General features: G+C 37.0%; 1 protein-coding gene across 3 annotated transcripts in view; it reads right to left on the bottom strand.

Annotated features, from left to right (window-relative positions):
- Positions 1 to 14,760, bottom strand: part of MED14 (mediator complex subunit 14) — a 49,819-nt gene that overhangs the window by 23,532 nt on the left and 11,527 nt on the right. For all 3 annotated transcript variants that reach the window (XM_008574607.1, XM_008574608.1, XM_008574609.1), the window contains exons 5-12: positions 13,761 to 13,955; positions 13,257 to 13,391; positions 10,417 to 10,493; positions 4,928 to 5,088; positions 4,694 to 4,840; positions 3,247 to 3,338; positions 2,147 to 2,299; positions 1,566 to 1,835 (exon numbers count right to left, since the gene is read on the bottom strand). In XM_008574607.1, coding sequence (XP_008572829.1) covers positions 1,566 to 1,835; positions 2,147 to 2,299; positions 3,247 to 3,338; positions 4,694 to 4,840; positions 4,928 to 5,088; positions 10,417 to 10,493; positions 13,257 to 13,391; positions 13,761 to 13,955 — 1,230 coding nt within the window. The remainder of the gene's footprint in view (positions 1 to 1,565; positions 1,836 to 2,146; positions 2,300 to 3,246; positions 3,339 to 4,693; positions 4,841 to 4,927; positions 5,089 to 10,416; positions 10,494 to 13,256; positions 13,392 to 13,760; positions 13,956 to 14,760) is intronic.

Below are 14,760 nucleotides of genomic sequence, written 5' to 3'. Positions count from 1 at the left end.
GAAAAAAAAAAAAAAAAAAAAAAAAAAAAAAAAAAAAAAAAAGAATAGAAGAAATAAGAAAATTAGAGGACAATTCCAGGATGCCCAACATCAGAATAACAGGGGTACCAGAAACAGTTAAGAGAGAAAACAAAGGAGAAGACTGAGAAATAATGCAAGGAAATTTCCCACAGCAAAAGAGATGTAAGTGTTCAGATTGAAAGAGTCCACTCAGTCACATAAGGTTTAAGAATTAGAACAGCATTAAGCACCTCAACAGTAACAAGAAATGATAAAAGACAATGAAGCAAAGCCTTCAAAATTTTTACAGAAAATGACTGCCACCTAGAATTCTACATCCAGCCACTCTCAATTAGATGAGGGTGAATAAACTACAGACACTTTCAGACATGTAAGGTCTCAAATTAACCTCCCAATGTACCTTCTCCCAGGAAGCTACTGTAGAAGGTATTCCACCAAAACAATGAAGTAAACCAAGAAAAAGACATGGGGTCTAAGCCACAGGGCATGCAACACAAGAGAGAAGTGAAGGAATGTACCCCTTCATCTTTCTCCAGATTCCTAAGTCAAAATTATGCACAAGGCCTGGCATGCTACCAATCTAAATTGGAGTAGACAGAAGATTGTGGGAGAGACCTCTTCAAGATGAAATCAGTAAGGTTTCTGATATGTTTGAATACACTGAGTAAAGAGTCACATAACTGGGAGAGTGTTTAAGGTTGAGTTAATGATAAATACAGAGAAAGCTAAGCCAAAAAAGCCAATTAATAATTCCAGCAAAATAAAATTTTGAAAAAGAAAGAAAAAGTAATCATAGTAAGCTTGGTGCAACAGTGTTTACATGTTCATAATTATGCAAACACTAAAAAATTATCTAATCAAAATTGCTACTAACCACATTACAAAGACAGGAGAAAAGGAAGAATATGTTTATGTACTTCAAGCTGCCTGGAAGGGGGAAAGGGTACATAAAAAAGAATTTAAAAAGAATTAAATCTTCATCTTCCACTGTAAGAATTAGATAATGCCCTCAACCAAAGAGTCAACAAATAGCAATATAAGCATGCTACTTAGAGATATGGGCATAAATACCAAGAGAATCAGCTATGTAAGACTTGAAACAGGTGTGTCTGGGGAGCAGAAAATTGTCAAGAGTAGGTTATAGGAGACTATTTTTAAAACAAATCTTTGGAACTATTTGACTCTAAAATATAAACACATACAACTGAGCTATCACACCAGAATCTCCAGGGGTTGTTGCCCAGGACCTGACATTTTCAAAAAGCATCACAGTTAAACGGATGACTAAACCTTTTCAGTAATCAATGACAAAGACTACTTTTAAAGTTCCTTTAAATTCTAAATAGCAAATACAACTCTCTTCAGCATCTTCCACCCTACTCATCACAGGGTAAGAAATAAAGGATTTTTAATCACTTTGTATACACAGGAACAGTACTTTATCAACAAAAACCTGTTGCTTTTCCCCATTATTTCCCTCTCAAAGGAATTGTTTTAGAGATCATTTTTATGTTTACTCATACTATAACACTAAAATCTGTTACCTTTAGTCCTGGTGCGGGATAAAAACCTTCAACTAACTTGCTGTTATCAAAAAGACTATAGGCACCATCCCGTATTGCCACAACACCTCTACTCCGGCAGTATATATCAATGCAATACATGTTCCTGAAGGCCAGTCTGATGTGGGTGGAAGACTGTGGCAGAATGGAGAAGCACTGGTAGGCAGTATTGGTCCTCTGGGTCAAGCCCAACATCGGCACAGTGGGGAGTTTGTTGATGGCATTTAATGGAGCCTGAGTATCAAACAGTACCTATAAGGAATAAACATAGTGAGAGCAGCCAGTTTCTGTACAAATGCTAAAACTACAGAATTTTCAATATATAATTGTCATAAATGAGACAATGTCCTTCTGGCACATTCCACAAAACTGTCCCTTGAAGAGAATGCAAACTAGGTCACTATATCCTCTCTGAATCAAAGAAAATTCTCTAAGAAGTGTTAAAGATATCAAAGAAAAGGTACCCACTTTAGTCATTGAAGACAAATAAGTCCCTATAATTTTTGAGGAGTTTTGCATGAGACATTAGGTTTTATTTTTAGACAGAAAATAAACTTAATTACCTGTAATAACTGAACCACATTTGGTGTTTTGTTGAACATTTCTTGAAGCTGATGGAGAATGGTATTATGACAGTTACTGCAACCTGAGTTTGGGCCAACAGTTCCCAAAGAAATGTGAAATTTTTGATGTATGGAATTCCATTGGATACTAATCTAAATCAAAGAGATTACATGCTTCAGTAACTCATAAAGTAATAGATTCAAGTAGAAGAAAAAATGTTAAAAGTAAGGCAAAATGCCAAAGATCCAATAGGTCTTTTTTGAAAATAAGTAATAAAATAAGACTGGACTCAAACTCCAGATGTGCTGTTAATATGGACCAGTACATTACCTGAGCATGTATTTGTTAGCCCTCTTCTACTAAATAAAATGGAAAGAGAATGCACTAAAGAAAAAATTTTGATTAAACTGTTATTTGAAAATGATCATTGTGTTTCATTTTTCTCTTGAACTGAAGAGTCACGTTCTTGGTACCATCAACTACAGAGCACTGTCATAAAGGGGAAAGAAGCCACCCCCAACACAGATGCATTTGGGTAACAGATTTTAAAACGCTCAAGTTTTTTCTGACATAACTTGATGTGGAAGAGTCTAGAAAGAAGCCAGCTGGCTGAATTTTTATACTAAATTTCTAGGACTTTATATATGGGGTGGGAAAAAATAAGGAACTGTAGATTACAGAGAATACCTTCAAGATTAAGATAGGATCAAACATTAACATTCATGTAAACAAAAGCGACATAACATACTGTTCATAACCATTTGTACATAATCTTCCTTACAATAATCATGTTGCCAAGCAGATTTGTAATCAGTGAAGAAAAAAATACAAACAACAAAAGTACAACACCCTGTCCAAAATTCTTCAAGATCATATACCCCATCAGAGAGTATTATTTTTGTTTTCAATTTTAAAGAGTTAAACATTGTGGTATATTATAGTATATTCATATCAACAAAGCATTTAAAATTTACCATTTTATCCCCGATTTTTACTTAAGCCCTTATTGATTTTTAGACAGTTTTCATTTTTTTTTGAGTGCTTGATTTTTAAAAGATTTATAAGAGAGGAACTTCAGATTCTTAATTCACAGACTTACTGAACTTCCCTTGGTGGTTCCATAACACAAGATAAGTTTTCGGTAATTATAAACACGAACTTCTGAGAAAATATTTAGATGAGCAGGTATGTCTAAACAGAAAGGAAACAAAAAGGAGATTAATATATATGTAAAATTTTAAAATATAAATTTGAAAAAGAGGGCATTTTGTCAACGTTATATGCCTAGATAGAAAGGTCTCTAAATAAGTAATTTAGTTTAAAAAAAAAAAAAAGTAACAGCATAAATAGATAGCATGCTTTCATTTCTACAAAAGGGGGCCAGGGTAGGAGGGAGATATACTGAAGCAGTCTAGCACAGTGGTTAAAGGGCTCCAATTCTAGCTCTGCCATTTACTAGCTATGTGGCCTTCAGCAAAGTTCTTAGTCTTAAAATGAGAAATAATACTTCCCTCATGGGGTGATTGTGAGGATTAAATAAGTCAATATAAGGAAACTGTTTATCACAGTAGTCCTCCTCCCTTACCCATGGGGGATATGTTCCAAGACCCACAGTGGATGCCTAAAACCATGGATAGTACCAAACCTGACTGCCATCAATTGAACATGTTTCTATTTATGTCTTCCACCCACAAACTTAATGCCTTTTCCATCTTAACTAAGCACTTCCCGTGCACTATGGCCATAACTTTTGTAGTCTGAAGTGCAGCAGCAAACCTAGCATAAACTTCTTTTTCCTTCTTCACAGTTTCATGAACAGAAGATTCGTTCTTATGAGAAACCTCAGCATACAACTTTTTTCCTTTCCTTATTAAGTCAAGAATTTTCACCTTTTCACTTAAAAACAAGCACTTTATGGCTTCTTTTTGGCACATCCAAATTGCCAGCATCACTACTCTTGTGCTTTGGGGCCATCATGAAGTAAAATAAGGGTTACTTGAACACAAGCACTGCTACCAAAACAGTGATCTGGTAAGTTGATCTAATAACCTAGATGGCTATTAAGTGAATAACTGGCCAGGAGCATATACAGCATGGATATGCTGAACAAAGGGATGATTCACATCCCACCTGGGACAGTGCAAGATTTCATCATGCTACTCAGAATGGTATGCAATTTTAAACTTATGAATTGTTTATTTCTGGAATTTTCCATTTGATATTTTCAGACCACAATTGACCACGGGTAATCTGCAGAAAGCAACTCTGCAGATAAGGGGGACTACTATATATTGTATGGTACACAGTAAATAAGTACTAACTATTATTATAACATGGTATACCTGTGTGTGCAAATTTCTGGAAACAAAAGAAACTTAACAGTGGCTGTCTCTGAGGGAGGGAAACTGAAGTCTGAGGTAAAAGGGACACTATTTTCATTAGAAATACTTCTGATTTCTTTTTTTAATGATGTGCAGGTTTTGCTTCTTCAGTTAAAGGCGGGGGACCTTTTTTTTTTAATATAAAAGGAAGATTACCACAGGTACCTGGTAGAGAACGTGCAAATTCCAACACACACTCGTATAATCGTGCAATGCTATTCCAGTCATTAAGAAACATTTCAACCACTTTTCTACCACCAACAGGTTCAGACAACAGATTTTCATATGTTAAGTAAACATGCCGGGATGGTCCTACAGGATTAAAAGAGAACGTTAATGATAATAAATACTAAAAAAAATCTAGAAGTATGCAAAGACGAAGTACGTGAAACATCTTACCTTGCTCCCTGGTAGAAGTGCCATTAAGTGGACAATTTGCGAACACTAACTCTGCCACCCACGTGCGGTTATTTCTACCTTGTAATCGGAAAGTGCAATCAAGGAGAGAGCGGTCCAGAGCCTTTTGGGTTTCCTCATTTACACCCTTACAGGGAGGAATTCTGGTGACGAAAGATAGCATATGAAGTGTACTTTACACAGAAAGACAAAGCACAATATATACAATGACAGGCAGGGTATGACATTAGAGCTTCAGTTCAAACTATTTCTAGATACTTTCTGCAAAGGAAGGAAGCAATTCACTGCAATTAACAGCATTTAACCCATTTCCATTCACATCAACATGGATTAAGATTCACTTTAACAAAGTGATGTTTGTCTTTAATCCATAATGTTGTTGTATAAAAAGACCACAATTCCACAGATTGAAAATCAAGAATACTGGTTTCCTACAAAATCTATCTAGAATATCCTCAAGGAAAAGCTAAGGTGAACAGAATACAGTTGACCTTGAACATCGGGGGGTGGGGGTGGGGGAGGGAGTTGGGGCACAACACCTCCCCTTCCAAGTTGAAAACCTGCATATAACTTTCCCCATGTCATTACGCAAGTAGTTAAGTACTTAAGTAGCTGACACTGTGGAATCCACACAAACAAAAAGGCAGCAATCCACTGAAGTGGGTTCCACGTATTAAGTGGACTCACACAGTTCAACCTGTGTTGTTCAAGGGTCAACTGTAGTTGTAAAACCACTCTTTGAAGTTAGGACGATACAGTATAAAGAATAAGGGCTTTGGAGTCAGAGACCTGCATTCTAATTCTGACTCAGCCACAAGTAACCTCTCTAAATTTCAGTTTCTCAACTATAAAATGGAGATAAAGAATTACTTTATGGGTCATTGATTTAAAAAATGAGAAAACATAGAGAAAGTGTTTATGGTGGCTGATAGAGCAGGTACTAATATGTTAATCTCCCCTTGTAGTAAAACCAAATCTTGGTCACTGACTGAATTGCCATGACAAAATTCTGGGTTCATTATCCTCCCTTTGCCTCCTCCTCTTCTGTTTGGGTAACCCTCACTGTGATGGAGCTTCATTTGTATTGACTAATTTAACATACAGATTGTCACATATATATCACATATATAAAAGAAATGTAGTAGCTTTGGTGTCTTAAAAATACCTACCCATTCATTTTCCTTCTACAGCTTTATGGACCATCTCATTTGTCATAAAACATTATGAGGTAATGTATTTTAGCTGTTAATGAGTTATTTCGTAATAGATGAAATATGAAATAATGAGAGAATATATTATTTAATTACACATTATCCCTTAATTTATAGGGAAGGTGGTTAATTCTCAGATTTGGTATAATGATTTTCTATATCAAGGGAAGAAAACACAACAAATATCATCAGAATTACGAAATCTTGGTTGAGTCCTCTTATTCAGAATACAACACCTAAAACAAGGTTTCTCAATCTTGGCAACACTGACATTTTGGGCTGCATAATTCCTTGTTGTGGAGAGCTGTCCTGTGCAGCCCTGGACTCTACCTTCTAGATGCCAGTAGCACCTCCCACTCCCTCTTCTCAGTTAATGATAAGCAAAAATATCTCCAGATATTGCCAAATATCTCCCGGAGGGCAAAATCATCCTAGGGTTGAGAACCACTGACTTAGAACAAACAACTTGAGAGCAAAAAAGAGAAAGAAATTGCATGTGGTAAAAATAAAATTTGTAGGGGAAAAGAAAGGTATGCAAATTACTTTAAAAAATTAACATACTACTGAAATTTTCTCAATTAAAACTTACCATAGCTCCTCTTCAATATACAGCTTTTAAAGTTTTCAAAAGTTCATCTTTCATACTACATACTTTTTATCATCAGCAGAAAGATTTTGTCCAACTTTATTTTGGGTAATTATCACAGAAACTACATAAATTGCATTGATGTTCTTCAACTTGACGAGTATACTGAGAACTTGCCTGCCCTCACCCCTCACAACATAACCCTCTTCATAGGAGTTATAAAGCAGCCAATTCAGATAGATTTAAAAATGTTGAGTTTGAAAATATAAATGTAATACATTATCTCCCTATCACATGAAACAGGTTTCTCATGAAATCCATCTGGTTAGAAAATGAAAGCACAGAAACTGGCAGGTTTTTAAGTAAGAACTAAATTAAGTATAAGACTCCTTTCAATTTATGCTCTCAGGAATAGGAGCACCCTGAAAGTTGACTCCATGTCAATGTCAATTTCTTAATCTGTGATACAGATATAATTGGCTCTACTCCAAGGAACCTGTAAAATATTTATTTGCTTGTAAGGTTATGAAGGTAAGAGAGAAAATAAAAATAAACTACAATTATAATTTTAATCTTCTCAGCATGATCATGTTGGGGGGGGGGGCGCGGGGGGCGAGGAACAGGTTTCCTAAAAGGAAATCTGAAAAAATTGTTACAAACTTGAAATACTGCAAAATACTATTATATTAGCCAAAAATTAAGAACTGAGGAAGACATTTTTCTGGACAATGTATTAACCTTATTGGAAAATTTCTACAATCCAAAAAGTTTTTCAATCTAAACAGCTGCTTCTGACTAATTTTTCTCCTGTACTTCTGAGTACTGGACAAACTGAGGAACCAGGCTATGGTCCTCTAGGGCAGATGTGTATCAGCTTCATTCTGAGGATTTTTACAAACAACATTAAAACATTATGGCCCCATAGTGCAAAAGCAGGGAGGTCACTGAAAGTCCTAGTAAAAGAAGCACAAGTGTGACTAAAAGGAAAGTTAAGAGGGTTTTATACAGTTTGCACATGTGCATGCAGAAGGACAAGCTGGATCACACAATTCACAAAAAAGAGCTATGCCTGTGCGTTATCAGCATAAGTTACAAGAGACAAAAAAACACAATGAATGAGATAAATAAAAACCCTTGTGGGTGTGGCCAGAGGAATAGTATTACTGCCCATAGCTATAATGTGAGTTCAGGAGAAGGTGGGAGGTTTGCTCAAGAACTTAGAACTAGGTGCCATGAACATGCTGATCTTGAAACTTGTCTCTCAAGCCTCATTTGCTCCACAGGATCAAGGCTCCTCTGAATTTGTGCAAGGTGACGGGTCCATGAATCACAGCAATGGAAAGAGCTATGATACATCTGATACTATCATTTCAGAGATGCATCAAGGAGTCCTGCTCAACAGATTTTCAAGGAGATAAAGTTGGACAAGAACAGAACATATTTTCAGTGAAGAGGAGGAAAATATGCCCAATTTTAAGCTTTGAAGTATCAACTCATACTCTTATTTAATATTAACATATCTAGGACTAAAAGCTTAAAAGAGTTTGTGAAGATTAAATGTATCAGAGCAAGTATATACTAATTGGATCTATGAAGAATTTTAACTTAATCAATCATGTTGAGACATTAACTACTTTTTCCTTCTTCACTTCTATATCTTACCCTGATAATGGGCAGCATTTACCAGACAAACATATCTTTAATTTATCCATTTCTATATATTTTCTTTAAGTTTTAAATAAATAAAACACAAACCAGGATTAAACACTTTCTTTAGAAATTACTGTAAAATGAAACTAAAAATTATGAAGTGCTTTCTTTTTAGGTAGGACTCACGAGAGCTCTTGAGTTCCACACAAAAGGGGACTCAAATTGCTCTTGTAAAAATACTGAAAACAAGATATTTTTAAAATCTTGCAAATTATGAGAAATATGAAAGAACAGAATACAAATGTTAACATCATCAACCTTATCTGCAGTTGTCAAGAGTAGTAAAAAGAAAAAAAATAACATATTTTAGACGAAGCAATATAAAATCAATTAAAAGTATTACATTTTCCTACTGATTTCCATTATAAAACCAGCTCTTTTTCTCCTGAAAACTTTTTGTAGGGATGGTGTTAGGATAGACAGCCAGGAAGAGGAGATATTCTAGTTCTTCAACTCTTGAGTATCTAAAGTGAGCACCATGACACATAGGTTATGGGCACTCTGTTTGCTAGCCCTTTCCATCTTCCACAGAAACAAACTGAAACCTAGGTAACAAAAGCTAAAGCCGCACTGCTCGAATTGCAGAGGTGCCTTATCTTGGCAGACAGAGGAATTCAATAAATAAAAAATGCTTATATAATTTATATTGTTAAGCAACACCTAAGAAACAATGAGTCCCCCCCACCCCCTAAAAAAAAACCCTGTTTTCTGGACCAAAAAGGTTGGTCTGTTAGATGGTGCTCTAGCTTTGCCAAGTCCATACTGGATCACTTTGTTTATAAGGCACATGTATATCAGCTTTACTTATAAGTATCCTCTGTCCATTTAGAACCAAGCCCTCTGCCAATCTCCTTTTGTATACTCTTTCCTGGTGATGTAATTTACTACCCTAGTTCAATTACTATCACCAAGTTGATGCCTTTATCTACTTCTGCCCAGACCTGTTACCTGAGCTTCAGACACATCCCTGCCTGCCCAAAAGGTGTCTAGGTACCTCAAATGTAGCAAAGTCCTTTCAAACTCACATCTTTGGTGTCCCTTATCTCAGAAAACACCACCACCACCCATCATTTGGCAAGATAAAACTAAGAATCATCTTTGCCATCTCACTCTTTCTCACCTCCAACATCAATCTAATCATCAACTCTTGAATATTTCATCTCCTAAGTCCTTGTGAAATCTATCCTAGTCTAAGCTACCAGTAACTCTGAGAACCATTTCTGTAACTGGTTTTGCTACTTGTCTTGTTCCCCTCCAATCTGTTCTTCATATTGCTATCAGGTTGAGCTTTCAAACACCTATCTAATGATGTCAGTTTCTACTTAAAATAATCTGATGGCTTCTTAGTGCCATTAGGATAAAGTCTAAATTGCTTGAGGACACTTACAAAGGCCTACAGGATCTCACCCCTTCCTGCTTACATCTCCAGCCCCATCTCTCCTACCTCCCTGCCGTGCTGAACTCCTTTTAGCTCCACGATGCTAGTTCTTTCTTGCCACCAAGCACTCACATCAGCAGTTATCCCCTCTGGTTAGAATCTCTCACTCCCACTCCCACCCTACCTCCATTTCCCCTGGCTAATTCTCACCTCTCCTTCAGTCTGAGTACAACTAGTACTTCCTCAGGGATACCCTTCCTGACTTCTGAACTAGTCCACATCCCCCTGCTACACAAACCCCCAGGATCCTGAAGTCCCCTATCAGAAATTCAAGCCTGACACATAGTTGTACTCAATAAATGTGTTCAATGAAAGAAATGCAGAGCAAAGACATCCTAAAATACCAAGTGGTGCTGGACTGACACTCCTTAGGTTTAAGAGAATCTTCTCCCAGACCTTTGTAATTCTGTGCAGAAATTTGTGGCACCCATAGGTTCTGAATTCTGCTTTATGCTGCCTCATGGAAGGAGAGGAAGAGCTCTGGCAGTGTGACTGCAACTAAGTGAGACATATGACAGGGGCTTACTTTAATAAGCGAATTGCATGGCTGAAGCCATCACCTTCCACTTGTACTCCTTGATGTGGAATCTCCAGATTGGACAACTGGAAAGAGAAAAGCACAATTATAATAGACCACCAGTTTTATAAAGGAAACTTCTTTTTCTAAGTACTATTGTCTCTATTCTCATGGCACTTGTTCTAGGGCCACTCTTTCCCAAAGTTACAACATATCAGGCATGAACATCATTGGATTTCCTGGGAAACTACGTTAAGTTCTGTGAAACTCAAAGCTGCCCCAGAGCCTCTAGATTATTATTATTATTTTTGGCAGCTGGCCTGTATGGGGACCCAAACCCTGTGATGTTGGTGTTATAAGGCTGCTCTCTAACCAACTGAGCTAACTGGCCAGCCCCAGAGGCTCTAGTTTAAAAAACACTTCCACAGGTAGAAAATCTTCAAAATTTAGATTGATCTAATTTTTGCCGCAAGCCAAAAGTAATCCAGAATCAATTCTAGTGGTTGCAAATGAGGCAACTGCAAAATAAAACTGGTTTTGTGTAATTCTGTTCAAAACAAAGTTTGAGGTACAGTCATATCTCATTCCCAATCATTCGCAGTATTTTTTTTTAGTTTATAACTATTCTATTACATTTTTATTTTTAACAATTCCAAGAAAAGATTTCCAGTTTGTGTATTTACCCAATGAGATCTCTTCCCCAAATGGATTCAGAAAGTAAGTTTAAAAGATGAATGTGGGCCGAGCCCGCGGCGCACTCGGGAGAGTGCGGCGCTGAGAGCGCAGCAGCGCTCCCGCCGTGGGTTCGGATCCTATATAGGGATGACCGGTGTGCTCACAGTGCTCACTGGCTGAGCGCGGTGCGGCCGGTCTCAAAAAGGACAAAAAAAAAAAAAAGATGAATGCAAGGACACTGTCTGAAACCCTTTCCATGGAACTACAAGTTAGTGAGGTATGCCAGAAAGTCATCTGATCTTCCAAAGAAATGTTTACCTTTGATAGATATTCCCAGGTCTTCTATGACAGACTATTTATTTATACCCACCTTGTTCCAGAAAAGATTTAAGGCAGCTCTAAGTATTTGGCTGAGCCCTACTCTTTGGGCCTGGGAGGGGTAGAGGTTTAGAAAAATAGCTACTGACCAAATAGGCAGGAGGGGTTCAGATTCAAAAGGAAGTGGAGTATGTGACAGTTCAAAAATGTTGCCACTATTCTATCAATCAGAAATAGAAACATCCTCGGCAAGATTAGATTTAGTTATTCACATGTCAGTATAAATTAAGCAGAAAATGTGCTTGCTTTTGTTTTTAACATAACTAATTTTCACTGAGAAGAAAAAGTAGGTAAGTTTTTAAGAGCTGGAGTTCAACCGAGTACTACAGAATGTTCTTATGTGTCCTATGTGTACACCAGGTACAGAGGACAGGGAAGGGAGAAGGGAGACAGAGGACATGACTACAGGCATTAGTGTATGTGAGCATACAAAGACACATTTTTGTGAATTCTTGCCTATGGGTAGGAGAGGACATAAATGTATTGCATTGCCCTGGCACCATGTATCCTCCCTTCCCACTGCAAAGGTAATAACTGAAGGACATTTGTGTAATCAATCCAAATACCACAATGAGAGTCCAAGGACACACTCAATATGGACACTCTCTGTAGAGCTTAAGAGCTATGGCCACTACCCAGATAAGAGGATATTCATCAAACTCACAATTCTAGGAGCTGGGACATCAAGAACATGAGTACCTATTTCAGGTGCCTGTTTCTGGGCTTGGGTTTCTCTCTGGGCTATCGCTGCTCTTCACAATTTCACACCTTATCCTCTGACTGCAGATCCCAAAGCTCCCTAAAGCAGGTGTTAGCAAAAAACAGGTCACAGGCCAAATCCAGCCCACTGCCTATTTTTCCAAATAAAGTTTTATTGAAACACAACCACGTTCATTTGTTAAATATAAACTATGGCTGGTTTACACTGCAACTGCAGATGTGAGTAGCTATAACAGAGACTGTATGACCCACAAAGCCTAAAATATTTACTCTCTAGCCCTTTACAAAAAAAGTTTGCCAACCCCTGTTCTAAAGCATGAAGGCTATTTCAACGAGTCTTTCCAAGGCCATCATCATCAGTCCAGTTGAAAAAGTCCATTTCTACATTTCCAAGTCTCTTCTTCATTCATAATAACATATTGAGGGGATTCTCACAACAAGTAAAACTTTAAACTAGAGGGAAATAATTAGGATTTTAATGTATCACTTTTGAAGGGTTGCCAATCCTTGGCCAAACATCTTTTTGGAAATATTAAAAGCCCAAGTTCTATTATCTTCCTTTACTTTCATGTTTAGGAATAATGCTGGATATCACAATTGTGTATTCTTGAAAGACACTAATTCTGCTAAGTCTATTGCTTCCTCCATGTGATAAAAGTAAAAATTTAATATTCTTTCCGACCTGTTTCTCCAAAAGGAGCCCAGTTTTATTACTGCTTAAGCAATATGCATGGCTTCACCAAGTCAAAAATAAGCCACCCCTTTATCAACTAACCATTTCTAATAGGCTTAAACAATATTCCTACTAAGAGGTATAAAAGATGTTAATTCTTAAAAGTTGTCCTTTTTTTTTTAAATTGAGCAGAAGGCCCAGAATCTGGAATTAGAGAGATTAAATAGTTTAAGTCAAGTTTTATATGTATACCATGATATGCTATGATTGCAACCCCACCTCTCCCAAAATAAACAGGATCACAACCATTCTGGTTCTCTTAATGGAATCCATGTAACTTTAGCAACACATTTTAGAAATTACTCTTTCATTTAGAGTATTCAGAACTGTTTCAAAAAATTACCTCCAACCGAAGTCCTACAAATGGCATATTTGTATCACACATGGCAACAAAGTGAGCTAGAGCTTTATTGAAGGCACACATTTCTCCTGCTCGTTTGGTTTTCTTGAATTCTACTGGACATGAATCATCAGACAACTAGAATTTAAGTAAAGAACACAGTAAAAAAAAAAGTAAAAAACGTATATGTGATGCAATTTGTTAAGGCAGTTAAACTACTGTAATAATGCTCAGGGTTAACCAAAATGAATGTTTATCAAGTAAATACTGACCTAAACACTGGTAATTTATTAGTTAATACTGTTTAACAAGTTCTCTTGTGGAAAATGGTTTATAATTAATTAATTATTAATTAAAACAGAAGCATTTTCCAAAAAATGAAGACAACTTAAGCCTTACTGCTGCCCAGTCTTTTAAAACACCATATCTAATTCTTTCCTGTATTAAAAATGGGTAAAGAACACAAAGTTTCACAAATTCTGTACTCATTTCCATATGTGATCATACCCTGCGCTTGGTACCAGTTCTGGTCTGTTTCCCGGTTTTTGTATGAAAAACCAACTCCTGGATGTTTTCTTTGAACTGCTGCAGCAGCAGTGCCATGACAGGGCTGTCTTCACGATCTGCAGCATTCACAGACATGAAGTAGTACTTGTATGACAGTTGTGTGGGTTTATTTGGAACCTCCGACATCTCCACAACCTAACAAGGCCCAAATCAGAAATGAGACACAGAGAAATAAGAAGTGTCAGATATTTTCCTCCTTATATAAAGTAGGACTCAGAATTATAAATATAATGTACATGTCTTTTTAAAATATTTTTTTAAAAAGGACAAATCAATCATGATGTCAAAAAGAGCATTTCTAGTAAACATATAATTTGCCTTCTAAAAAATATATGAGACTAAAGAAGAATGATAAAAGTAAAAGCAACCATAAACTATAGCAAATGGGATGTTTAGGTGTTCTTGATATTCATACCACAGCTTACAAACTGAAAAGATTTATGTCTAAGTCTAGCAGATCTGGTAGATTTTCTAGAATGGTAGGTTTTCTAGAGTTTTAAATTGCCTTGCTGTTTCCCTTAACCATTAAAACATCCTAAAAATTCCATTACATTATGGCAGAGAAAAATGACAACTCTCACAATTGGAAACATGTAAAAATATTTTTCAATTGAAAAATATGGTAACTGGGCCGGCCCGGTGGTGCACTGGATAGTGCGCCGCTTGGGAAGCGCGGCGGCGCTCCCACCCGAGGGTTCGGATCCCACATACAGACCAGTTCCCGCTCACTGGCTGAGCGAGGCGCGGGAGCAACACCGAGGGTTGCGATCCCGTTGCCGGTCCCCGGTCCGGTACGGGGGCAACACTGAGGGTTGCGATCCGTTGCCGGACACGGAAAAAGACAAAAGACAAAAAAAAAAAAAAAAAAAAAAAAAATATGGAAACTGGGGGGAAAAAAAAATAAAAAACAGTAAACACTGATATAGAGCTTACCGGGGGC

This window comes from Galeopterus variegatus, unplaced genomic scaffold (assembly GCF_000696425.1).
Source record: "Galeopterus variegatus unplaced genomic scaffold, G_variegatus-3.0.2 Scaffold1074, whole genome shotgun sequence".
Lineage (NCBI taxonomy): Eukaryota > Metazoa > Chordata > Mammalia > Dermoptera > Cynocephalidae > Galeopterus > Galeopterus variegatus.
The sequence above is the reverse complement of the archived record's forward strand: the minus strand, read 5'-3'. Positions and strand labels throughout refer to the sequence as shown.